This window comes from Cebus imitator, unplaced genomic scaffold (genome assembly GCF_001604975.1).
Source record: "Cebus imitator isolate Cc_AM_T3 unplaced genomic scaffold, Cebus_imitator-1.0 Scaffold132, whole genome shotgun sequence".
Classification (NCBI taxonomy): domain Eukaryota; kingdom Metazoa; phylum Chordata; class Mammalia; order Primates; family Cebidae; genus Cebus; species Cebus imitator.
The window spans coordinates 2,194,300-2,221,849 of NW_016107447.1; the positions used below are offsets into that span (position 1 = coordinate 2,194,300).

General features: G+C 44.7%; 1 protein-coding gene across 2 annotated transcripts in view; it reads right to left on the reverse strand.

Annotated features, from left to right (window-relative positions):
- Positions 1-27,550, reverse strand: part of ELMO2 (engulfment and cell motility 2) — a 40,544-nt gene that overhangs the window by 6,752 nt on the left and 6,242 nt on the right. Inside the window, exons 2-16 of one of the 2 annotated variants that reach the window (XM_017541286.2) lie at positions 21,157-21,284; positions 20,806-20,846; positions 20,273-20,345; positions 19,842-19,892; positions 15,944-16,125; positions 14,272-14,371; positions 13,062-13,213; positions 9,992-10,070; positions 8,762-8,797; positions 6,827-6,877; positions 2,575-2,697; positions 2,143-2,277; positions 1,454-1,558; positions 1,250-1,358; positions 346-482 (exon numbers count right to left, since the gene is read on the reverse strand). In XM_017541286.2, the coding sequence (XP_017396775.1) occupies positions 346-482; positions 1,250-1,358; positions 1,454-1,558; positions 2,143-2,277; positions 2,575-2,697; positions 6,827-6,877; positions 8,762-8,797; positions 9,992-10,070; positions 13,062-13,213; positions 14,272-14,371; positions 15,944-16,125; positions 19,842-19,892; positions 20,273-20,345; positions 20,806-20,846; positions 21,157-21,234 (1,452 nt within the window). In that variant the 5' untranslated portion in view covers positions 21,235-21,284. The remainder of the gene's footprint in view (positions 1-345; positions 483-1,249; positions 1,359-1,453; positions 1,559-2,142; positions 2,278-2,574; positions 2,698-6,826; positions 6,878-8,761; positions 8,798-9,991; positions 10,071-13,061; positions 13,214-14,271; positions 14,372-15,943; positions 16,126-19,841; positions 19,893-20,272; positions 20,346-20,805; positions 20,847-21,156; positions 21,285-27,550) is intronic. The other variant, XM_017541287.2, reaches the window with a different exon arrangement.

Consider the following 27,550-nt stretch of genomic DNA (forward strand, 5'->3'; position numbering starts at 1 on the left):
GTCCCAGTTCACAAAACTACAGCAGTGCCTACACAGTAAGCACTCAACAAACCACAGTGTCTTCTATGCTTATCCTCCTGACCTCTACAGAGGATGGGAGGGACAGGTGCTAACTTCAGAGGACAAATGAGGGCCTACGGCACCAAGTGGAAGACAAGCTCAAGGTCACAGAGGGAGCAACAACCAGATGGAGCTGAGGCTCCTCAATGCCTCAGTCTTGTGACTCAGCTCTGCAGACCAAGCTGCTTTTCCAGCTCAGGGATTCTCCAGGTGCCAGCCAGCTGTCAGAGGCTGTCGTGTGATGGTCTCCTCCCATGGGCCTCAGAGCAGTCCAGAGACACTGACCTTGTTGAAGTCCTCTGCTGTTGCCCTCATCTCCTTCCAGGTCTTGTTCAACAGCTGGATGCAGATTCCAAAGAGCTCTTCAAAGGCTCGGTCATGGGTAAAGAACATCGGGTGGTAGTCATTGCGTCCTTCATTTGCTGTGGAAGTAAAAACACAGGGAGAAGATGAAACCTCTGTCCACATAAGCCTGGGAGCTCATGTTCAGAAACTTTGTACCAATGTCCCGAGGAACAACAGCAGACCAAGGACTACAGCTAACAAGGAGTATAGGATGGGCGCTTCTCACTTCCTTAGCTTTCTTCTACAGGGTGCGTTTTCTTGCTCTGCCTTTACCCTGTTACAGACTCAGCCAGCCCTTACCCACAGGCATGGGGTAGCTTTGGAATATGGCTCAAATTGCCAGCTCAAAGCAACAACCGTGATTCCCATAAACAAAGATAAGATGGAATTACCAGGTGATGCAGTGATTTAAAACAAAAAACGAAATTAAAAGCCACCTAAGGTTGTCCAGTCTCACTGACGTCATCTTTTTATTTTTAAGACAGAGTCTCATTCAGTCGCCGAGGCTGGAATGCAGTGACACAACTATGCTCACTGTAGCCTTGACCTCCAGACAAAAGCGATCCTCCTGCCTCAGCTTCCCAAGTAGTTGGGACCAGAGGCGTGCACTACTGGCTAATTTTTTTGATTTTTTTTTTGTAGAGACAGGGTCTCACTGTGTTGCCCAGGCTGGTTTTGGACCTCTGGGCTCAAGTGATCCTCCTGCCTTGGCCTCCCAAAGTGCTGAGAGTACAGGTGTGAACCATACTCAACCCCACTGACATCTAACTGTTTATAATTTCAAGTCTCACTGAGCTCTTGATGACAAGGAATGACTGAAGAAGAGGAAGCTGCAGAGACTTACGTAGTTCCCCAACCTGCAGGATTTCACAGAGCATTTTGGTGAGCTCAATGGCACTGCGGCCAAAGGGGCATTCATGTTTGTCTTCCCGGCTGCTGTTCTCCAAGACGATCTGTGGGGGAAAGAGAAAGGGAGGATTAGGGAGATGAGAGAGGAAGGCAGGAAACGTGGCACCAGGACTGAGAAGGCCAGCTCCCCTGCCTTTACCCGGATGTAGGTGTCCTGGTGGACTTTAGCCAAGTACAGCATGTTGTCCAAGGCCAGCATTCCAGGAGGAGTCTGGGTAAAGTCCATGGCTGGATTGATGTGGTTCTAGAGAAATAAAGACACCCAATTTGAGATGCAGTAGTCTCCCAGTGTGCAGGGACATGAGGGGATGCCCGCTTGCCTCTCCTCTTGATGCTGCTACCACTCAGCACCCACCTCCATCCTAGCTCTTTTCACACCCATCACGAACTGCAAGGTCCTGAGTGCTGGATGGTGGCTGCCTCACCATGCATCCCAGAACCTACCTTGCATGCTGCTGGACGCTAAGTAGGTATGCAAAAAATACTTCTTCCAGTTAACCCCATCCTCAAGCCCTACTCTATCACAAAATATTCACACTAGCTTTGCAAAGAACCCAGCAGTTTAGGTAAGAGGACAGGTCCCCTCTCTACCCATTCTAGCTGACCCCAACCCTGCTACAGATGGATTTGTTTCACAAGGCCAAACTTTGCACGTAAACTCACAGACTCACCATCAACAAAGCAAAGCACGTGTTAAAGCCCCACCAGCTTCCTAACTGTCATCTATTGCAGGGCCACCATGGGGTTGTCAGGGCTCTGTCTGGGTGGGACCACTGACTTCTCATAAGGGGAGAGGGCCTCCCACCGTCTGTGCTCTAAGGTACATACAGTAAATCCCAGCATTTTGTAGTCCTTGGTGTACATGGCTTTGCGTTTTTCGGTCCCACTTCCAGGGACATTGCTAGGGTCAGACTCTGCATCAAATGCAATCCTCCTCAGTTCAAATATGATGTCTCTTTGAGCCTGTTAGGTGAAATAGACAGTCATTAGGTGAATCGGCTAGCCAAGGGAGCAAGGAAAAGAAACAGTGGGTCAGGCTTTTCTGGGCCAAACTCTGGCCCCAATTAATCCCTTAAGAGGCATCATCTCTACCACAGCAGGACAGAAATGGGCTTGGCTCATAGTGCAGATCATGCTAGATTTCCCAGGGCAGATGCAAACTACTACTACAGACAAAGACCAAGCACAGTGCCTGGCACACAGACTAAGGCTGGACTACACCACAGCCATGAGAAAACAGCTGCCCCATTTAGCACCTACCTGGTCATTGGGGTCCATCTTGGTCATCATCCTTTCTTCCAGAAGGTTAAAGGTTAGGACTTGAAGGACATACAGCTGATGGGCCATCTCAGTTTTGATGGGGCGGTTCCCTCGTATCACATGCTAGAAAAAGCACAGGCAGGCAGCAGGGCACTGAACTGATCTCTTTTAATGAAGAGCCACATCCATGCTAAAGAAAAGGAATGTGTACTGGGAAGGGAACAGAGCTATCCTCCCATGTACGAGGACTTCATATTCTAGAAGGTGATGGAGCATGAATGGGCTTGGTTCAGGCAGAGAGACTTACTGCAGGCCTAAAAGGTCCATCCCTTCCTCTGCACTCCCTGGGCAGGGGAAGTAGAGTGAAGGCAGGGGCTATACCCAACCACACCAGACATGGGGGAGGCTACTCCATCAAGGCTATGATATGAAACATTGGCGGCTGGACCTTCCTCCAATTGGGCACGTCACAGTCCTACTAAAGTCGAAACAATAGATGGTGCGCATGGAGGCAGAGTTGTTTTTCCCTTAGAAAAATGAAATGTTTTGGATGGCTTCACCCAGCAGAGAGGCTTTGGGAAAGGCCATTTTCTGTCAATGATACCGAGATAGACACAAAGGAGGAACAGCTCACTCTCCCACCAGCTCCCTCCCACGGCCCTCTCCTTCCTCTCTCACTTGTCCTCTCCTCTCCTATCACCGTGTCCCTGCTCCCTGTGCCACCCACACCATGTCCCTCTCCCTCCTGACTCTCCCTCCCCACTCTCTGTGTTGGTTCATCGCCTCCTCCTTTGTCCCTCTGATGCCCAGTAGGTCCCCTCATCCTGTCTCATGTTCTGTCTCTGTCTTTCTCTTGCATGCTGTGTCTCCGTCTGTCCTAGCTGATCCACCCTTGATGATGTTCTTGTCTCTCACTATCCTGTTCTCCCTCCCACAATATCCTGCCTCTCTTCTTGCTCCCTTGTATTTTTCACTCCCTGTCTCACCCACCATCATGAATCCTGTCCCTCTTGGTTCTTTCTTGCCCAAATGAGACTCTCGCCCCATTTCCCACATGCACCACCACTGTGTCCTTCAGTTTCTCTACTCAGTAGCTCTGTGTCCCTAGGGTTGTGCTGTCCAGTATACAGCCACTAGCCATATGCGGCTATTGGCATTTAAATCCATTACAATGAATTTAAGTTGAAAATTTGGTTCCTTAGTTGCATCAGCCACATTTTAAGTGCTCAGTAGTCACCGTGGCTAGTGGCTGCAGCAATGCAGATAAGGAACACTTCCATTAACAGAGAGTTCTACTGAAGAGCAATGCTCCAGAGTGCTCTGACTCTAGATAGGTCTCTGACTCAGTATCTTTTTAAAGCTCCCTCTGACTTTAGATCAGGTCTCCCCAGAGCTTGTTCTGGCTCTAGACCAATCTCTTTAGACCTGTGCGGTCCAGGTAGCCACCAGGCCCATGAAATGTGGTTAGGCTAAACTAAGAGGTGCTGTGAGTCTAAATGCACATTGGATCTTGAAGCCTTAGTAGGAAAAAGAAAATGTAAAATGTCTTATTAATAGAATTTCATATTTATTACTTGTTGGAAAATGGTAATGTTTTGGATGTCGTGTGTTCAATAAAATACATTGCTGAACTTAATTTCCCTACTCCTTTTTCATGCTGCTACTAGAACGTTTAAAAGCGTGTGCATGGTTAGGTTCTATGTCCGCTGGACGGCCCTGCTCTCCTCCTCCCCTGCTGTGTGACTCGTGCTCTCTCCTTGTTCTCTTCCTCTCTCCAGATCTACACTTCCTAATACAGCAGCCACAGGCCACACATGGATATTTAAGTTAAAAATGAAATTAAAATTACGAATTAGATCCTCAGCCACAACAGATTCACTAAAAGTGCCACACATGACTAGTGGCCACCATTGTGGACAGCACTTCCATAGCATGTGCTAACGTGCTGGAGCTCGGCCTCTGCCTGCACCCCTCCCTCCCTCTGAATCGGTGACCATGTCCAGTCCTTTAGCTCCCGCCCAGTCACAGGCACGCCCTCTGACTCTCAAGCATGAGACTGTTCTTCTTGTCTTGGTCTCACTGTTTCTTTCATCTCTCCAGTCTTACTTTCTTGTTCTCTGCTCTGTGCCCCCACCCCATAACTTCCCTTCCTTCCCACTCCCCTGAGTCTCTCTCATGGTCCAGGGCTCCTCCCTGCCATTGCCACTTCTTTTCCCCTCCACACCTCTTCCTCTGCCTCACTCTGAGGCTTTTCTTCTCTACTGTTCCCTCTCTCTACATCCCTGATTTCTCCCTGTCTATCCTATTCCTCTCTCCTCATTTTCCTCCCTAATCTATAAAACAGCTTTGAATAGAGGTGGAAGTTAATGTGATCCCGGTTTTCATTCACTTTAATCCTCTTTCTCAAACTTAAGAAACATCAGGGCAGGAAGGTAATTAATTATGCTAGCATCAGTGGCTTAAAGAAGTACAGCTCCAGTGTGATGAGTGACAGTTTGAGGTTTTACCTGAAGTCTCACTTGACTTGTCTAGTCTCTCAGGGCCTTAACTCTCTGGCTTGATTCAGTGAAATCTCTGGACTTCAGTGACCATGCATTAGCCATTTCCTGCCAGACCACTTAAGTCCCGAGTCCTGATGCTGAACTGCCTTCTACAGTGGAATCTTCACATGTTCACAAGGTTTGTCCAGAAATGAGCTGAACTTCTAACCTGATTAAAGTAAATAGTAAGTCTCAAACTTAATTAAATTTCGCTCAGAAGGGCACTGTCATCCCCACACATGCAGAAGGGGGTGACCGGGACAGCTGCTCAGGAGTGGAGACAGGAATGAGTGGGAACCTGTGTACTCCTGTCACTTGTGGGCTTGGGGCCCCTCCTGCCAGGCTGGGAGCTTGGTGTGACCAAGAAAGCAGCCAGCAGGGAGAATCTGGTTCTCCAAGGTGAAGTCTGGCAGACTCTGCATGTTTAGAGCAGCTGACTGCTCAGCTTCACAAGTGCTCAGAGCTCACTTCTTCAATCCTATCACCTCTGCATCCTGTTCTGCCAATACGAGCAGAGTGCTTACTGAGTGCCAGACACCCTGCTAAGCATGGTATATACATTAGCTCACTTAGTCCTCATATCCAGATGAGTCAATTGAAGTCCAGAGAAGTTAGGTGAATTGCTCAAGGTCAAAGATTGGAAAATGGCAGAAGGGGCTCGCTGACTCCAAAGTCCATGTTTAGCTTAAGTCTTACACTTGACTTCTAATTTTTCATGTTATTCCCTTCATTGTGGTCTTCCAGGTTTCCCTTGTTTCTGACAATTGATAAAGTTGCCTACTTTTCATTCAGATCCTTGTCTCTCCTCCTCCACTCCCACCAGTCCCACCTCTCAACATAGGCCTACTCCACCCCACAGGTGGTACAGGGATTTATACCTCTTCCCTGACAACTCCTACTCTGCTCTCCTCCCTCAGGCACCCCTCAGCAAACACATCTTTCATGTGCTCTTTCTAAAATGCAAATCTGGTTATTTCACCAACTTAATTAAATGCTCTCAGCTGTCCTTAGGAATAAGACGAAGGCCTTTCTTGATCTGGTCCTCACTACGTCTCCTGCTTCCTCACACATTTGCTCCTTGCCCTGTGCCTAATCACATACTCCTTCTGAGTTCCAGCCACCTTCTGGCTGAAATTCCTATTATTCCTGGTCTGCCTACTCATCTTCCAAGGCTCACCTGAAGACATTCCTCTAAAGGTTTCCGGAAACACTCTCCTTCAAAGCAGAACTCACTGCTCCTCCTCCATCCTCTCCCAGACCACAAGCCTGGATCACACCACCCTATGATCACTAGTCTTTCCTACCGAGCAAGAAGGCCTTTGAGAGCAAATATACTTGCTTACTTATTTCTGTCAGTGCCCTACACAGTACAGGTTTTTAATTAGTGTTAGCTGGATGAATTACTGTCCCCTTTTGTGCCTATTTTAACATATTCCCTCTGGATAAGAATTCTAGAGTTGCAGGGCAACAAACAGTAGAGCTGGCCTTGGTCCCTCCCTGGAGGCACTGCAACTGCCGGTGAGACGGCCATCTAGAGGCCACTCTGCTCACAGAGGATCACGGGAAAAAGCTCTTCAGCTCGAGGTATTTACCTATTGATAAGGTTCCTCTGTGTGTCCTCCTCACTCATTAATAATTTCAGTAATAATATAACAAGAACAGTAATAATTGCTATTAATAGTAACAAAATACAGCATGTTCTGGGAACTCACATTCAGGATTATAGACCGGAGATGCTTCTGTGCAAATGCATTGGCCATATCCTATGGAGGAAAATAAGCAAATATTAGGCAAGGTGGCAGGCACACATCTGTTACTACCATGGAGAGGAAGGTGATGTCTTAATTCTGGGACTTTTTCAATCTTTTAAATTTTTTTCCTCCCAAATGAAAAGTGGGTAAATGAACGAATATCCACTGACCATCCAATGTATTTTACACTCTGAAACATTCCCTATTTTTGTCAGTGCAAATTAATTCAAATAGGATTTCCCTTCCTAATGGCACAATCAACTGCACTGTCTTCATAGAGAGATATGGACTGCTTGAAGATGAGACGCTTGTGTCACAAGGACATTGCACGTGGACACAGAGCAACGTGATGGTTTCCAAGCCACACGCATCATGCCAGGCAGACCCCACCGCTAAGGCTGGAAGGAACTCTAATGAAGCACTAACTCCAAATAAGAAAAGGCTTTGGCCCAGCAACCCTCCTCCCACCCTACAGCAGACGGACTGGGGCGTGGACGTTCCACAGCAGTAAGTAGTCTAGGATTCAGTTCTAACTGGCTTAGAGAATGATGGGTTGGGTGCTTTGGGTAATTTTTAATAACAGGCTCAGCTTTTTAATAATATTTGATCCAGATTTTGGCAGTTATGCTTTATTTATTTAGCATACCCAGGAAATAGAGTATCCTACATAAATTAATCTTCCAGGGAGCAAAGCTTTAAGGGTTCTCTCAGAACCATTATTTTGACCATTCTTATGCAAATCTTTTAGATATATACATTTCCTTATTTCTAAAGTGACTACAGTGATTATAATTTAATCACTGCTAAGGAGTCAACTTCATCAAAAAGAACATCAGTGATTATTCTGTCTTGTGACACTGTGATACCCTGAGGAGCTATTGAGATGTGAAGCTATTTTCCCATAAACAAAATGGTTCCAGATTACAATGGCTTTAATTTTTCTGACAGCTTTTCATAATTCTTCTGTCTCTTCCTTCCAATGTCGGCCGTCACTTCTTACTAATGTTAATTACTATGACTTCATTTTCTAAACTGCTGCCTTCATTTAATTTTATAGAGAATCCTAAATCAATGGGCCTGAGGGAGCTGTCACACCTCTCCTGTGGAATAATATCTGTGAGCTCTGTCATTTTCCTCAGAGCTGAAAGACACCCCTCTCTCACTTCTGGATTTCTAGCCATATTCCAAATGGAACATTAAATTTTACTTTGCGTTCACTGAATACATACTGGTTGGCAGAGGATAATGGCCTAGAAACTTCTATGGTAACTATGGGAGGACACCTGAGATTAAATCTTGCTGTGGACAACTCACAAAATGGGTAAACTGACAGTGGTCTGAAGCTAGAATATAAAGGTCTTAGGCCAAAAGCTTCTCTGTGGTGTCAGAGGGAGGCACTTATCCTCTTTCATCTTGTCGAAAAGCTGACCTCTCTAAAGCTTCCTATAATTAAAAAATGAGCAACCAAATACCCTTTTGTTGACTGTCAAAACTTTTTCAGATTCCTATGTAGTAAGTGTCCAAAAAGGGCATGGAATATGTTTTCTTTTCCGCTCAAGCAAGTAAGAAGTGACGTATCCATGGTATTGCCTAGATCAAAGTCACAAGCTGTTTCTGAGTCTGATCTTCCCTAGTTGAACCACAGACCCATGCAAAGGCAAGGGACAAAGGAAAGCTGGGGCCACACTCCCTGGGGCAGGTACCCCTTAATCCTTTCTGTGACTTTAATCTGCAGTACTTCCCTAAGTGTCCCGACAAAGGAGATTCACAGCACACAAACTTTCCCTGGGTGTTGGCATGCCCTGAATATCTAGATCAGACCATGAGATTCTTGCCCAGCTTTGACTTCCCTACCTGGAAGAGCCGAGGCCCTTTCCACATGGCAGTGCTACTTACAGTGACAGGCAGGTCTAGAGGATTAAGGTGCTTGTCCTGCCGGCAGAAAGCAAAAGCACAGAGAGAAGCAGATGGAATGAGCTTTCAGCTTACATTCAAACAAGGACTGGGAAGATTAACAGAGCCAAGCCATCCAAGAAAGACAAGGACAGACAGAACCACAGATGCTTCTGGTCTTCCCTCTAGAAACTACCAAGAGCTGAGTACATACATCATCCCACTTGGATTTCATCCTACTGAGCCCATGAGATTGTCAGAGAACTAAAACATCTTACTTTTAACACCACTTGGGCTTTTCTCAGAGAAATCTAGAATGTTAATGGTGGAAGGGCTGTCAGAGATCATTTAAACTGGCCCTTTCATTTTACAGAAGAGAAACTGAGACCCAGAGAGGTTACAAATACTTGCCCAGCCAGCAAGAGAGAGAGTACTTAGTCCCAGGCCCCTTGGCTCTCAGGTCAGTGCTTGTTCCACCCCCCAGCTGATTCTTAGTTTCCTCATTTGTGAAGCAGGGATATTGTTTCTCCTCAGACATCCTTGTGAGGTAAACAAGGCAGATGTTGTTGCTCCCACGTGACAGGTGAGGAAACTAAGGTTCACAAAGGCAGAGCTATTTGCATAATGTCACACAGTTAATGAACAGGGGAAGGAAGATGTTTAGCATCTGCATCAGAGAACCTTTAAACATAAAACTTAGTGCGAAATCCCTTTCATACAGGACTCCTTGGACTCCTGGTACCAACAGGGTCTCCTCTTCCTTATTCTTGATCCTCCAACCCAAGAGTTGGCAAACTATGACCATATTGGGCTTGTTGCCTGTTTTTGTAAATAAAGTTTTATTGGAAGACAGCCATACTCATTCATTTACCTATTGTCTGAGGCTGCTTTTGGCTATCATGGCTAGGTTGAGTAGCTATCACGGCAAGGTTGAGTAGCTATCACATAGACGACATGGCCTATAAAGTCAAACATATTTGTTCTCTGGCCCTTTGGAGGAAAAAGTTTGAAGGGCCTTGCTCTCATCCAAGACCCAGCTGGTTTCCCCTCATAGTTCTTCCCTGTGTCTTCCTTAGCAAAGCTGCTTTTCTGGGCATTGGACCAGCAGGCCAGGAGGAAGGACTCTTGGGAAAATGGCTGAGTTTGTGCTCTCTGCACAGCAAAGAGTGCGTGGGGTGAGAATTCTTCTTTCAGAAGAGCCCAGATGAAAAATGTGAAAAGGCAGCCACAGACCTGTCGCTTGTCCTCAGGAGCCTTCAGAAAAAGTGCGTTAATCAGTGCAATGGCGTAGGTCTGAATCTCCTGGTTGGAGCTGTGTCAGTGGAGAAAGAAGGCAGAAGGAGATTAGAAGACTGAACAGCAAGACGATGCTTAGAGGTGGTTTAAAACAATTACTCACAGATTATACACAATTAATGATCTGGAGCTAAGTCTCAAAAGCATTCAAAGTGGGCATGCTCTTGACCTAGCAATTTCACTAATAGGAATTTATCCTAAGACACTAATCAGAGAGCTATGAAAGATTTACTGACAAGGCGTTTCACTAAAGTACTACTTAAAAAAGAATGGAAAGTAATCCAAATGATCACATTAGCCAATTATTTATATAAATGAGAATCTTAAATAGTTATTAAAACTCACGTTTTAGGGTAAAGATTCTTTTTTTTTTTTTTTTTTTTGAGATGGAGTTTCACTTTTGTTGCCCAGCTGAAGTGCAATGGCACAATCTCAGCTCAATGCAACCTCCACCTCCTGGGTTCCAGTGATTCTCCTGCCTCAGCCTCCTGAGAAGCTGGAATTACAGGCGCCCACCACCATACTCAGCTAATTTTTGTATTTTCTGTAGAGCCAGAGTTTCACCATGTTGGCCAGGCTGATCACGAACTGCTGATCTCAGGTGATCCGCCTGCCTTGGCCTCCCAAAGTGCTGGGATTACAGGTGTGAGCCACTGCACCTGGCCTAGGGTAAAGATTCTTAACCTGGGATTCAGGGATGGGCTTAGAGTATCTGTGAACCCAAGGAATGATACAGAAACTATTCTATGTAGTTTGTTGACTAAGTGACCATTTTTCCAAACTGATGGGAGTATGCTTGTTACCAGATCTTCAAAGGTGTCTAGGTTGCAAAAAAGACTTAGAACTACCCTTTTAGAAAAACCTTTGACAGGGAGAAATGTTCAAGATATATTATTCAGTTAAAAAAAACAAGGTACACAGTGTATATAATGAGATCCCAATTTTGTTAAAAATATACATAGAAAAAAATATTGAAGGGACATTCAATTTAATGTTTAACAGTGGGTATGTCTGGAGGTGAGATAATGGGCAAATAATTTACTTTTTGGGTTTTTCTGTATTTTTAAAGACTTTGACTATAAACGTATTTTATTATGAACAAACAAAATAACTACAATCATGCTCTGGAATCTTACAATCCTGGTCCTTGACATCTCCACTTGCCATGTTTTGGGTGCATTCTGTGGCTCTCTTTCCAGAGGGGCTGATGGGCTTCCTGGTTAGTCACAGGTACCAGGGAGTCTAACAGAGGGCACTAAGTGTCCCTCAGCCCAAATAGGAAAGCACATAAGTTCTGGTGATAGCTGTGCACTGAAAGTATTCATGATTGGCCCCTAAGAAATGCCATGTTCCCCTATCATCTCTAGGGAGGCAACTGGGGCCACTCCGAATTCAGAGACAAAGAAAAGGGAAGTAGACGTGAGGGTACGGGAAAATCAGAAATCTCTATCTGGAGTTTATTATGTCCCTCTCAACTTAATCAACCTTGGTGACTCACTGGGCATGAATGCTGAGACTAGACCATGCATGGTGGCTCACACCTGTAGTCCCAGCTACTTAGGAGGCTGGGGTGGGAGGACTGCTTGAGTTCAACAGTTTGAGACCAGCCTGGACAACACAGTGAGACCCTCTCTCTACAAAAATAGTAATAATAAAAAAAAACTAGCCAGGTGTGGTGGAGTGTGCCTGTGATTCCAGCTACTCAGGAGGCTGAGATGGGAAGGATTGCTTGAGCCTGCAGTGAGCTATGATCATGCCACTGCACTCCAGCCTGGGTGACAGAGTGAGACCCTGTCTTAAACAAAAAAGAAGAGAAGAAATGAAAAGAAAAGGGGGAGGGGAAGGGGGGGGAAGGAGAAGAGAAAGGGAAAAGAAAAGAAAGCTGAGGCTGAAAAGTCCTTAAAAGTGACAAGGAGAAATCAGAGCTGCAAAGAAATCATTGTGCTTTCTTTTTGCCTGGATTAGTGGGGAAAAACAAGTTGGTAGCATAGCTGAGTGAAGACAAGGCCATTATAAGCACCCAAATCTGGGAGCTATGACTTCCCAACTAGTGGGAGATTCTGACAACATTCTGACAATGTCCAAAAAGACAGAAGTGAGGCAGAGTCAGAAGAGAATCAACAGGAGTGCCACCGTGTTTTGCAGAGTCCAGCTTCTTTCCATTGTGTAGGTTGGTTGGAAGTGAAGTAAAAACAATGGAGATGGGTTGTCATATGGTTTTATTATCAGGTAAAATGTTTTAGGATGTGATAAGAGTCTTAACAAGCAAAAGCAAAAAAGCCCGTGAAAATACTGAATACCTAACCCATGCTGGCCACTATGCTAGACCTTTTTAAAATCTCCTTTGATCCTCACAGTGTGTGAGGTGAAGATGATTAACCTAGTCTAGACAGGAAGAAACTGAGGCCAGAAGAGACTAGGTTACTTGCTAATGTCAGAGACCTGGTATGCAGCAGAGCCTGGATTTGAACTGATATTCCAAACTCATGCCTGGTGTGATACTTCTTATAGTCACCCACAGTGCATCATCAGTTCAGAAAGTGTTCATTCAACAAGTACTAATTGAGCCTCTACTTAAATCAAAACAGGGGATATGACAATGATTGGTTTCAGGTTCCAGGGGGCTCTATGTTCAAAATGGGCAACAGATAATAAACACAATATTTTATATAACTATCATAGGTAGAAACAGAGACTACTGGGCCCATATGGGAGAAAGCATCTAATTTTGTCTAGTACCAGGGTAGTATGGGAAGACTGGGAAAATCTTCATTTTAACCTAAAGGGCAGAGAGAGTTACAGAGGATTTTAGGCAGGAACATGACATGATCAGGTCTGAATGATGGGAGAAATTCTGGCAGGAATGTGGAAGCGGTGATGAATGAATGAACAAGCCAACCAGCAGCTTGGAATATAAGCAAAGCAGAGTAGGATTAGGAGACTTAAAATAAGAGGAGAGAAGAGGACAGACAAGTGAAGGGAGGGAGGTGTAGGGTCTTTTACTCACACCTGGAGGTGTGAGATGAGCTGTCCCACGGTGATTTCCTCAGCTATCTTCTGGTACAGACTCTGGCTGTTTAAGACCATGCTCTCCAGTATGGCCAGGGACCGCTGAAGGATTGACACATCCACCATGGGCTGACTCACATACCCTGCAATCTAGACCCAGAGATGGCACATCAAATTGAGAAGTTCTGGGAGCAAGAAAGATAGAAGTTTAGCATCTAATGATAGCCCTTGAAGCTCTTTCTGCTTCACAGCTGGGCAGTTGTTGCTAGCTGGATAGAGGTATCTGGTTTGTGGTTACCCTGGCCAATGTGCCAGGGATTCCCTTGGCATGGATGCCTCAATCTCGGATTATAATATCCACTTAATCATGTTTCCTCAAAATCTAAAATCTTAATTCTTGTTATCAAAATAAGGGTTCCAGCATGAGAAAGTGGCGTATAAAAAAACAAAGGATTTTACTGATATTGGGATCTCATTTTATCTCCATGTATTCCTCCCCAGTACACATTCTCCCTAAACACAGATTCTGAGAGGTAAAAATGATGCCTTTTACTCGAATCCTTCTTCTCAATCCCCATGATAGTATCCTTGACACATTTCACTTTTGTCCAGTGTTGGGGAGTCTCAATGTCCTAAGCCAATATTAGGTGAAGTTCTAGGGCAGCAGATATAATATTATTCATTGGTTTTAGGTCAGTTATCTGAATTGACACTGGCCCTTTGTGTAAAAGAGAGGGTAAAACCAGCAGTACCCTCTCCTACCCACTGAGCTTAGTATGAATCCAAACAGGCTATCTTGCAGATTTGTAAACAGAAGGCAGATTTGCAAATGAAATGCACATTTTTTGTTTTGTTTTGTTTTGTTTTTTTATCCAAAGAGAAGGGAGAGCTCAGGAAGTCGGTCAAAAGCCTCAGGGATAGTACTGGTTGACTGGCTGGCTTTATCCCCAGTCTCCTTGACAATCTAATTCTACTTTGATCATATTTAGTTCTGATGGTCCAGTTCCATCTCAGTGCAGGCCCTGAGAGTATAACAAAATGCAAATCTTTCAGAAGCCACAGAAGACCAGAGCTTGAGGATGAAAAATCTGGCCCCAGGGAATATAAAGCTGATCTCACCAGAATGGCTACATTGCCTGTATCTCCCCTTAAACCCTGTGAACCGGCAGCTGAGGGAGGAGAAAAAGACAGAATGTTGGAGGCCTCACCTGCTTAATAAAGGTGATTGAAACCATGTCCCAGGAGACAATGCCATGGTCCATGAGCTCTAGGAAGGCAGTCAGGGTGAATGCCAGCATCTCACTGTAGCTGAGACACGTGCAACACACACACAAAATAGACAAAGATTCAGATTGGGAAACACAGGTGTGAGGGCAGCCACAAAAAAAAATGAATTTTAACACCCTCATGGGAAATCAGTCGGTGCAACTGTAAGTGCCTGTATGCACACCTAGCCAGATGTAGAGCAGATTCAGCCCAGGTATCTATCATTGCAAAAAAAAAAAAAATGCTGCTGGGTTATTAGGCCTTCCTTCTCCATAGGCTCCATTCTAGGGACACAGAATCACTTATCTATTTCCCAGTGCCAAAGATGACATCGGACCTCTGTCAAACTCCAACGCCTGTCGGGGGAACCTAAGGAAGTGAAGGGCCATGTTAACCTTTAGGCCAAGAGGCAGCAGAGGGCAGGGGATGGGTTCAGTTCCTGTCCACCTTACTAACCAGGCAAATATTATCTTTTCAAAATTCAATTTATTCCTCTTTAAAATTGAGTTAGTCTCACAGCGTTAACCTCACAGGGTTGCGGAGAGGGCAAGATGATGATGTATACAAAGCTCTTACTCTAGTGCTGGTAGAGAATAAGGATTAAAATGTTTTCTCTTTTTTGTCTCCTGCTTATACATTTAATCCTTTATATATCTGTACAGTGCTCTAAAATTAACAGACAATATTCCTATTTACAAAGCATGTTCAGACATATTCTTATTAACAATACTTCTCACACTAATACTGCAAGGTAGGTATTATCATCCTCAGGCTAAAGAGAGGGAAACTAAGGCTCCTCTAACCCTGAACTCTCGGGAAACTAGAGCTATTTCAGTGCTGACGGCAACTGAAGGCTTCAGGACTTCAGTACAGCTGGATGATCCAAGACGTACAACAAATATCTATCATTAGTAGATTTGGCTGAAAGTTTCAATAGTTGACCAATGGGCTGAGATTTCTGACTCCCTCCTCAGCAACTTAGGCGCCAAGCACCTGTTTATTGACTGCTGCCCACAAGGCATCACTACCCACCACATGCCTGTCAACTCTGGGGTATGGTGAAGATGCTTGTGGGTATCACAAAGTTCTGGTCTCCTCCTCCCTATGCAAAAGTGTGGTAGGGAGATGGCAAACGGGTAGGTTGCAACCTGTGGTAAACACAAGGGAAGGCCTATGTGTGTGGTGGGGGTGGGGGTGGGAGGTGAATGGAGAGGGAGGGAGCAGGGGATGATTACAAACAGATAGACACCTGGGAGATACTGGACCATCTGCTCACTAACCCACATCAGACCAAGCATTTCCAGCAATTAACAGGTCTGTCACGACCTGACCGCTCTCCTCCTGACTTCTCTAGCTCCTATTTTTACTGCTCACTTGGCACAGTACTGTTTTGCACTACCATTTAATTTGTGAGAGCCCAACTAGACTACAAGATTTAGAACCACAGTATGGAATTATATCTCTCGGTATAAACTCTAGTGCTTGGCACACTGCTCTGTACACAGGTGGTAGTTAATAAACTTCTTATTTGACTCAATGGAAATTGAGACTAGGATGCCCTGTGAGATGTAGTACGGTTAAAAGTCCTTGGAACGAGACCTTAGTTATACTCACTGGGACAAGAGCTTGGTTCCACTTTCCACAAGCCTCGTCAGCACAAGGATGCCATCCATGTTGATGAACTCAGTCGCAAAAGTCACGTCGGCAGAGAGCTTGGCCAGCTCCTTCATGGCATCCAGCCGGGTCTCCATGTTGGATGACTGGGTCCTCTCCATCAGCTGGCGTGCAGCCCGGGACTAGGAGACCAGGGAAAAGATATGTGCCATCTGCCCCTTGGAGCAGGTTACTCTGGATAGCTCACAGATGTCCTTCTGTGGACATCCAAACCTGAGGCAGAACTAGTTTTTTCACACTGCTTAGGAGTTGCTAAATCAATGTTTATGGTATCAAGCAGAGAGTTACTAATATGCCAAAACCAATCTGTAGTTATCTGTACCTTTTCTGTACCACTGTGGCCTATGGATTAAAAAAATTCCTGTTAAGGGCATACTGGAGACATCTGGGAGACCCACTAACAATGACAAGTCACAGAGAAACAGATATTAGTTTAATAGAGGAAGGTTTTCTTTAATTAAAGCTGTCTGGGTCGGGCGCGGTGGCTCACGCCTATAATCCCAGCACTTTGGGAGACCGAGGCAGGTGGATCACAAGGTCAAGAGATTGAGGCCATCCGGGTCAACATGGTGAAACCGCGTCTCTATTGAAAATACAAAAAAAAATTAGCTGGGCATGGTGGCGCACGCCTGCAGTCCCAGCTACTCAGGAGGCTGAGGCAGGAGAATTGCTTGAACTCAGGAGGCGGAGGTTGTGGTGAGCCGAGATAGCGCCATTGCACTCCAGCCTGGCTAACGAGTGAAACTCCATCTCAAAAAAAAAAAAAAAAAAAAAAAAAAAAAAAAACAGCTGGCTGGGTGCAGTGGCTCATGCCTGTAATCGCAAGGCTTTGGAAGGCAAAGGCAGGGGGACGGGGGACTGCTTGAGGTCAGGAGTTGGACACCAGCCTGGGCAACAGAGTGAGATCCTGTCTCTACAAAAAAATTTTTTTAATGAGCCAGGTGTAGTGGCGCACACCTGCAGTCCTAGCTACTCAGGAGGCTGAGGTGGGAAAACTGCTTGAGCCTAGGAGTTCAAGGTTGCAGGGAGCTAGGACTGTGCCTCTGTACTGCAGCCTGGGTGATGAGCAAGACTCTTTCTCAAAAGTAAAAAGTAAAATAAAGTAAAACTAGCCAGGCGTGGTGGCTCACGCCGGTAATCCCCACACTTTGGGAGGCCAAGGCAGGCGGATCACAAGGTCAGGAATTCAAGACCAGCTTGACCAACATGGTGAAACCCCGTCTCTACTAAAAATACAAAAATTAGCCAGGCGTGGTGGGGCACACACGTAATCCCAGCTACTCAGGAAGCTGAGGCAGGAGAATCGCTTGAACCCAGAAGGCGAAGATTGCAGTGAGCCAAGATTGTGCCACTGCACTCCAGCCTGGGCAACAGAGCGAGACTCCATCTCAAAAGAAATAAAATAAAATTTATAAAACTGTTAGACAGCAGAAGAGGTTTCTCTTGAGGTATTAAGCTCCCTGTCACCAGAAGCAATCAAGGAGAATCTGGATAACCATCTGTCGAAGATGCAGTAGAAGGGATTCTTGCATTGGGTGAAGAATTTAATCTGATGTCCTCTAAGGTCCCTTTTAATCCTAAAATGTGAAATGTCTGACAATTTTTTTAAAACTTTCTCTCAAAGTCCGTATGATTGTTCGTCAAAGTGGTAGTTCTGGGGAAACACTCCTGGTCTTCTTTCCTTTTTCTCAGTGTTACGCAAGTGACTGAAGCCCAATTCCTGCTGCCACCAAGGAGTCAGGCCTGCTGTCCCTCTCCCCTTTGCCTCTCCTCTTTTACTATTACAAAGCTGGCCCTTCACAGCACAATGCTCTCTATGATACGGAAGCCCTCACTGTCTCTGCAGTGGAGAAAATGTGCAGCACAGGAAAAGATCACAACATAGAACAATCTGAAGAGCACTGGTCTGCATCCCACTTCGAAACTTCCAACTCCAAATATCAACTTTCCTCCTGAGACAGCATTTCTGGGCTGCTGCCTCCTGCTCCAGAGAGATGTACTTCTGGGAAAATCAACTACACTGTGCAAGAGGTCTGTGAAATGTGTTGGTACTTCCATAAAAGTAACTCCCGGGCTGTCATATTAAATTACCAGAGGTTAGGAGGGAAGAATGAAGTTCTTAAGATAAGAAGAGTTCAGGACAAGAGAGGAAGGCAGAAGAATATAATGGAAGGAATATGAGCCTAGAGTCAGACAGACCTGGGTCTGAGAGCAGGCTTGGCTACTTTATTAGCTGTGTAACTAACCTCTCTAAGCCTTGGTTTCCTTGTCTACGGAATGGAGCTGTCAAAAGTACCTATCTCATGGGATGTTTGTAAAGATTAATTACATAAAGTAGCAAAATACAGGCATTCAGTAAATGTTAGCTGATATCACTTCATACCTCCCCTCCTCTCAGATGAACCAGTCTCTCTCTGCACCATCATGCCCTTAGTTTTCTGGCTGCCCTCTACAAACATAACCAAAGGGGCAACCACACTGACTGTCTTCCTCATGGGCCTAGCAGTCAAGGTGATTCCCTCTACCTGGGCTTTGAGTCCTTCCTCTCCTGGTCCAATAAGGTCCTGTTGTACTGATTACCTGCTTTCCTGTACCTTCAACCTTCCTCTCTTCCATCTTAACACATTCTTAAGGGCACATAAAAAACTGCAACAGAAACAACAACCATGAAGGGTCAGAAAGGTGGGGAACTGGGCAGATGGGGACAGGAGTTGGGTGAAGACCTTGTGCTGCATCTCTGTGAAATTTTTCATTTGCGAAACCCATGAATGCTTTACAAAGCATATCTTTTTGACTCCATGTCCCCTTCAAGTTATCACCTTCTCTGTCTGTTTTCTTTTAAAACCAAGCTTCTTGATACACCAGTAGACTCCAAGTCTTTACTTTACATTTCTTTTACTTGACCCACTTCAATCTGGCCACCTGGCCTCATCACCATAACTTTTTTGTGAAGATCACCAGTGTCCTCTTCACCTCCCAAGTCATTACACAGTTTTTCTGTTCTCAGTTTACCAAATCTCTGTTCATTAAAAACGGCAGACCATACTTTCCTCATTCCTGACACTCTCCCTGCCCAAAGCTCCTCAGTCACTTCACCTTCCTGGTGTTCTTTCTACCCTTCTGATTGCTTCCTTAGTAACCTTTAAGGGCTGCTTTTGCAGAAACCAGGGGTCATCCTCCATTCTCCCCTTTCCTTCCACATACAGCATATCACCATACTCATTAAATGTCACCTCCTAGATATTCTTCATATCCACCCTTTCATCTCCATTATCATCTGCCTTCACTGGGCTGTTAAGTCCCTACTTTCCTTCTGAAGAGATTTCAAACCCATGAGCAGACCATCAAGGAACCTTGAATATCTGGCTTCTGAATGACTGCTACAAGCCTTCAGCCATCCAGCACTCCTGCTTTTCCCAAATACAGCATACCTCCTTGCCTTGGCATATGCTGATTTCTCTGCTTAGAATACATTTCCTTTTCTTTGTCCTGCTAATTCTTGCGCATCCTTTAACATCTGAGCTAAGTGACCCCTTCTCTGGCAAGGCTTTCTGGAAATCTCCAGGTTGGGTTAGGTGGTCCCCTTTGTGAGTTCCCACAGCTCCCTAAGCAACTTTCTCTCAAGACCCTTGAGAAAGGCCTTATACTGCATTTGTTTACTCCTCACTAGGTGGTGACAACCAAGACAGACTTATTTTCCTGTATTATTTCCTGATACAAAAAGACCAACTTTTTAATCTCCAGAGTCCTTGTTTCTAGAACAGAGAGACTGGCCCATGGTAGGTGCTCATATTTGTTTGTGACACAAATAAACTCCTCAGGAAGGAAGAATACCTACCGGAGAGATAGCCAGTTGTAAGATTGTCCCATTCTTAATGTCACTGCGAGTCTAGGTAGTGAAAAACAAACAAGAAGAGTAACTAAGATAAAATGTTAAAGTGGTACAAGCAAGTTGAATCCACAGATTTGTCTTTTTTACAGTAGATGTAACTGAGGCTCTTCAGTTGCGCACTCTTCTCCTGCTTGTTCCTTGGCAAAGAGCTTCTAAGATTCTCTTCTGGCACCCTGGACCCTCAGGAAGTAAAAGCTACCTTTTTCCAGCCACTAGGGAGGAACAAGGGCTGGCACTTCCCAGTCTGTCCAGGGAGCAACTCTTTACCCAACACATGGAAGCTACCTGGATGCTGAGTGAAGATAAATAGTGCTGTCTCCTTGGGTCATTTACTTCCAAGCAAGGCCCATATTGATTTTGCGTCTCCCTGTACTAACCTGTTCGGTGATGTACAGCTGAGGACCATCTGCGTAACGGAGGGTGTAATACTCTGGGTTTGGCAATGACCACCTATGGAAGAGAAAAACAGTATATCCCACTTGGCCACGCTCTTGTCCAGAAGCTGCTCATAAGTAATTTTCAATAGAGTTGTTCAAAGGACTGGGTGGCCTATTTGGTATACAGTGGAAAAAAATCAAAGCTTTAGGTTGTCACGTTGAAAAAATCATGGACTCGGCCTTTTTTGTAAAGATGACACCACAAAAGGAGGTGTGTGGAACCGAGGAGGGGTCTCAGATCCTACCAGGACCTCAAGGAGGGCAGTGCTAGACTTAAAGGAAAAAATGAAGAAGTATAAATGTCTTAGGGGCATTGCTGTCAACTGTACTTCCTTCCCAAGACAGTGAGTCCCAAGAGTCCCATGTTGGGGACGTGCCTAACTAGAGATCCTTCCCAGAACTCCCCTCATGGTGTGGCAGTGCTCCTTCAGTTGGAGCTGCCACTGTTGAAAACAAGGTCTGTTTCAACCTACCCGTCACAAACTTCCTTGATAATGGATGCCAGGGGCCGTTTCTGAAAGAGAAAAAGAGAGCCTTCAACAGCACCATCCTACTAATGCCAAGGTTCAGACAAGAGAGGCTGCCAAGCAGGGTCAAGCTGGGGCATGAGAATGAACTTCTTTCCTAATAGCTTTTGTTGAAGAGGAAGCCTCTCCTAAGCCATGGTGGCCGACCTTCCCTAGGGTGGACCAGGCCCAAATCTTGGCCTTTCTGTTGCTGGTTCTTCCTCTTGCTGTCAGTGGTCCCTATCCCTCAAGATACCCTCTGCATTCGCTCCCCAGGTCCTTTTCCTTTCATCACTGCTTCTCATTTCAGGAGCGTACCTGGTCAATTTCAAGGAGCTGGGCGTTAGCACCTGGCCACTCAATGGCCACTTTGACAATGTCTGACGGTGGTGGCATCGTTCCCAATTGGCTCTAATTCCCCAAGACAAAAACACAGACACAGCTGCCTGGGGAGAAAGAATCGGAAAGGTGGAAAAAGTCAGAGTACATGTTCATTTTTCACTCTTGTTACACGTTAAGAGTCTGAAGACAGACACTGCATAAAGTAACATATGAAACTACTTGGTTTGGATTTTCCTAGATCATACCACAACCTCTCCTTGGGCTTTTGTTTCTTGAGATTAAAGCAGCCAAAATAAATGGGACAAACTGTCTATCATTCGTAGATCAGCCAATAGCAAGATGTGCCAATGTGGTGCTTCAGTTTAAGAGTCAAGAGGACTTGGTGGTAGAAGAACGTATTTATTGCAAATTCCTGTCTTGAGACCTTGGGAGGAGAGAAGCATATGCTCTGAGACAGATAAGAATAGACAGCCTTTTCTTGGGTGAGTCGTTAGCTGGAGGAGCCAGGCTACTTCTGTTCTGCAGTCATCCCAGGAAGATCCCAGCGTCAGCAGGGCCCAGCTACATGCTCTCCTGCTTCCTCCGCACTCCTCGATGCCACTCCTTTCCCCTCAAAGGACACAATGCAAAGCCTCCTCTGTGTGGGACGACATCAGAAAATGGGGAAGAGAACTGGGACAGGAAATGCTATTTTTGTCCCTACTGCCAAGGGCAGGGGCTGCTGACAACTCAAGTGGAGGGAGGTAAGGCTATCCTCACACAAGGGCCCCTCTATTTAAGGACAGGGCTCTGCAAGTACCTCTGACCCCCTCCCCCACTTCTCTCCAAAATAAAGGAAAATAAATCATCTTGAGCAAGTCTGGAAGATGGGCCCATGTGACTGGTATCCTAGGCAACTGATAGCTTACTGGTATTCCAAGCAGTAACTAAAGCATTCTCTCTCCAAGGTCTGACAAAGGGAAGTCTCTTGGCTGATGGATTATTTCAATGTATATTTACACTCATTGCCTATAGGTTCAGGAAAGGCCTCTCTCTTAATGAAAAAGACCTTTCTGCATCCTTGAGGTTAAGCCATTCACCCACAATTCATGCCTCACTAATGGGGACCACCTGCCTCTCCTGGCGTACAAAGCATAGCTGTTGTGAGGCCATTATGCATGTATGCTATCAATTTTCCAGCCCAATCACAGATGTCAGTTCTCACAGCCTGGAGCCTGGTAAATATAAACCTCTTTGATGAAAAGGAGTAAAAGTCCTGTCCCCATAAGCCCACAGGCCTCAGAAAGCGGGATGCTTTCATGACCATTTCCTAGTCAGGATGGGATGCTTCAGAAGTCTGTCATTAAAAAACAAACAAACAAACAAAAAACAAAAAAACCCCAGCCTTTCCAGAACTTGACAGTGTAAAAGAACTAGTTTTCAAAGTGCTTTCACTTATTTTATTGTGTCGTCCCAGCAGACTCATGAGTTAGGCAGAATAGGATTATCACCTCCATTTGAGGATGGCACAGCTAAAGCTCAGGGTTTTGTTAAGTGCCCAAGGTCACCCAGCTAGTAAGTTATAATGGCGGGACAGAACTTGGACTGGCTTTGGCCAGTGCTTTCCCACTTTCCTCTGAGCCAGCCTCAACTTCTGTCCACTCAATTAAACGCAGCCTAAAGGGATTGAAGTGGGTTGGCCTTATGGCCCACAAAGCTTCCATAACTTCTGTAGCTCGTGGCAGAATTGTTCACATGTGATTTTTATGTGCCTAGACACACAACAAACCTCAGAAAAGAAATTGGCCCTATCAGCATAATTTCTGGGGAAAATGCTCTGCTCCACTTATAGCAAGGCAGGGAGTTCTCGTTCCAGGGGTGGCACCATCAATCTCTGGATGCCTAGAGATGCATCCTTATCCTTATCGGCAAAGCTGCTGTAATTAGTAGATAGGACTGCACAGTTGTAAGGTCAATTTTAAAAACTGAGATATAATTTACATGCAATATAATGCAGAGGGCTTAAGGGTACATATGTTTGTATATATAAATACATATAATAGAAATATACACATGCATCTCCCTGCAACCACCACTCAAAACAAGACACCGAACATTTCATCACCCTAGAAAATTACTTCATACTTCCTCTTCCAGTCAATCCTTCCAGTCCTTTAAAGGGAAATTTCTGACTTCTTATCATCATCCATGAGTTTTGCCTTATTTTTAAAAATAAGCAGGCACAGAAGGTACAACAAAAAGAGCGGTGGGCTGGGATAACTGTCCCTGCTGAAGAAAGTGACCGGATTTAGCGCCAAAGGCCTCACGGCCCAGTCCTAGGTCTTTCACAATGTATACGCGTCCCTTTAACCAAATCTCAGTTTTCTTCTATTAAAAGATGCGAGTATAGAACTAAATCATGTCTCTCATGTCTCAGCTTTAGTTCTATACTCACATCTTTTAATAGAAGAAAACTGAGATTTAATTTAGAAAAGGATGTCTCAGACGTCTTCTAAGTCTAAAAGTCCATGGTTCTTAAGTGGAATTTAAAAAATCTAAGTGAGGATACCCATTTTAAAGTTCTCACCAAATGAAGCTACACCATTCCTTAATTTTGATGGTGCTGCTAAGAAACAAACTGTATTATTTTTAACTCCTTTCTGAACACCATCTTTGGAGATAAATAAAGCTCATTATGTTATAGCTATTATTTTCTCTTGGCCCCATATGAGATATCCTAGGTTGAGTCTCTCTTTATTAAAGTTAGTCCTGAATGATTCTTGGCTGTTCAAAAATTCATACACATTTTAAAACATGGAGATTTGCAACCACCAAACTATTTGAAAGATATTAACAAGCCCCCATTCTCAGTGACTCTGTCCTTCCCACAAAACCCAGGCAGCCTGAATGACATTCTCCACAACCCTGTCATAGCTGATGGGACCAAAGTGAACATCCAACTTTAGCTGAACTATTCCAATTCTTTCTCTTGAATTTAAAAGACAGACTGGCCAGTTGTGGTGGCTCACACCTATAGTTCCATCACTTTCAGAGGCTGAGGTGGATGGATTGCTTGAGGTCGGGAGTTTGAGACCAGCTTGGCCAACATGGCGAAACCCCGTCTCTACTAAAAATACAAAAATTAGCTGGGCATGGTGGCAGGCACCTGTAATCCCAGCTACTCAGGAGGCTGAGGCAGGGAGAATTGCTTGAACCCAGGAGGCGGAGGTTGCAGTGAGCCTGGATCACACCATTGCACTCCAGCCAGGGCAACAGAGTGAGACTCCATCCCAAATAAATAAATAAATAAAAGACACTAAGGGAGCTGGGTGATAATGGGCCCTGGAGAAGTAAGATCATAGTAAGCTTCAGAGCAGGTACCATGGCAAGCCAAAGAGTTAACACAAGCCAAAGATTCACACGAGCCAAAGATACGGAGAATAAAAACCAAGAGCCTTTCAGAGGAAGCAATTCTGCAGGAAGAATCCAGAAATATATAAATGAGCTGAAGCCAGAAATCAGAAAGAGATGGGAAAAGCCACTACCTGATAAATTTCCAGATTATGTGGCTATACTTCCTATGCTTGGAGTACCAGAAAGTCCACTGTATCCTGTCAATAAAACTCCTAAAAATTAAGCTAGCCTATGTTTCTACTCATTGCACCTAAGACCAAAATTGCCCCCAAGTTCTGCAGGAACTCTAAAATGGAGGTCTCAGCAGACAGCAGCATCACTGGCATAAGATGATAGTACTGAGTAAGCCATTAACAATGGCTACATTAATAAGAGCAAAACCCATGGGTTTGCTCTGCTTTGCTTTTACTCACTAGATAAGTCTGATTTGTTTGAAACAGATCAGTTATATGGTAACTTCATAGTAATCATATATCTAATAGTAATGTACAGGCAACCTCTTTGTTTTTATTCATTTATTTATTTTTAACGATAGAGTCTTGCTCTTATCACCCAGGCTGGAATGCAATGGCGCAATTTCGGCTCACTGCAATCTCTGCCTCCTGGGTTCAAGCAATTCTCCTGTCTCAGCCTCCCAAGTAGCTGGGATTACAGGCGCCACCCCCCACAAAACACCCAGCTAATTTTTGTATTTTTAGTAGAGATGGGGTTTCACCACGTAAGGCTGGTCTTGAACTCCTTACCTCAGGTGATCCACCTGCCTCAGCTTCCCAAAGTGCTGGGATTACAGGTGTGAGCCACTGCGCCCAGACCAGGTAGACTCTTTATAGTTGATTGTTCACTTCCACAGCATTATTATAATTGATGCTCATAAGAACTCTGAAGAACATTCCTACTTTACAGGTAAGGCAACTGAAGTTCAAATGGATTGACAAACTTATTCTCCACGTACCTCTTTCTACACCTCCCTCCCAAAAGACGGAAGGAAGAAAAAAAAGGAAGGGAGGAGGGAGGGAGGGAAAAGAAATAAAATAAATCAACCCATAACATCAGAACTAGGTCTCAAGCCTAGGTCTTAGGACTCCAAAGCTAGTTCTCATCCGTCTACATAATACTTCCCTAGATGAAGACATTAGCTAACAATTACATAATGGTAAGGCACTATTTTAAGGGCTTTACATATATTAATTCATTTAATCCACACAGCAATGCTGTGTGGTATATTATTCCCACTTTAGAGATAAGAAAATGGAGGCACAGAAGAGTAAAGTAGCAAGCTCAGTGGCACACAGCTAGCAAGTGGCACAGCCAGAATTTGATCCCAGGTTGTCTGGTGTTGCTGGAAAACCATGAGAAAGCAGGTGGCACTGCACCTGACCCACAGCAGGTGTCTTGTGGAGATTTCTGGTTTGTGTAACTGAAACCAAAGCACACTGAGGCTAAGAAACCTTCACAAGAACTCACTATTGCAATGGAAGACAGCCCGTTGTCTATAAAGTAGGCCACACTCCCTCGTGTGCTATTTGGTCCTTCACAATCTAGCCAGGCTCTTCCCTGGACTACCTGCTATTTCTATAAGGCAGGCCATGTTCTTTTAATTCTTCTGTACTTTTGCACATTCTCTTCTTCTACTGACTGTCAGAAGAGCTCCTATTCAAGCATCAAAGCATAGTTCAGATGTTACCTCCTCCCCGTACTAGTCTTAGCTTTCTCTATCTTTCCTTGGCAAAACTAAATAGGATAAGAGCCTCTGTGTTCTCACAGCATCCCGTTCATACTTCCATTAACGTATGATCTCATCATACTCTATCACAGGCACTTATTTACACATCTCCACTAGCTCCTCCTCCAGGACAGGTACAACTCTGTAGTCTCATAACCTAGCATAGCACTTGGTGTACATTTAAGGCTCAGTAAGCACCTGTGTCTGCTTAAACCCAATGGCTCTGACTTCTTCCACTTCTGTGAACCAGGCTGGCTCCAAATGGACAGGCACTGGCATGAATTGTACAGGCTGCCTGGCGTTCCCTCTGTGTCCCAATATCCTCTAACTACAAAGTATTTCCATTGTTTAAGTTTGTTTTGGCTGGGTGCAGTGGCTCACACCTATAATCCCAATGCTTTGGGAGGTCAAGGCAGGAGGATCACTTCAGGCCAAGAGTTTGAAACCCGTCTCTACAAAAAATAAATTAGCTGGGAATGGTGGCATGTGCTTGTAGTTCCCAGCTACTTAGGAGGCTGAGGCAGGAGGGTCACTTGAGCCCAGGAATTTGAGGCTGTAGTGAACTACGATCATGCCACTGAACTCTAGCCTGGGTGACACAGAGAGATCCTGTCCCTATTAAAAAATAAAAATAAAATAAAAAACTTTGTTTTCATATCAAACATTAGAATAAGTCTTACTGAAAAATCAGAGTTAGTACTCCTGACTCTGGTTAAAAGAAAGAGGAAAACATCCCTCTGCTTTTCTCTCTATGGAAAAGAAACATCAGGAGATAGGAGACTAGAAGTAATTCTATTCACCAGATAATATTCCCAGTATAAAGGATCTCCTTGTCGGGAACCCATCCAGCACGTGTTTGCTTACTCCCTTCATTTTCATTCTAAAAAGGAAGTGGAAATTAGGTCGAAGGAATTCAATAACACTGCAAAATTCTCAGGGTTATAAATAGCCTCTTGCTCCACCACTCAGCAGTACTGTAGCTCAATTGCAAACCATCAGAATAAGGGAGCTGTAGTTCCACATCCAGGCTCAGAGGGCCTCTTCCGGATTAAACAACTCTCCACCTTTCTCCCTCCCACCCCTCTTTAAGCACTACAGATAAAAGGATGATTTGGAAAAGTCAAAATGCCAAAAAATAAGATAGAGGCACACACTGAGCTGAAGTTAATTTTACTATAAGTCATAAGAATGAAAGGCCAGTTTTTCAAATATAGAGCTGGGAAAAGTAGAAAAAATAGGAACATTACTGTTTCC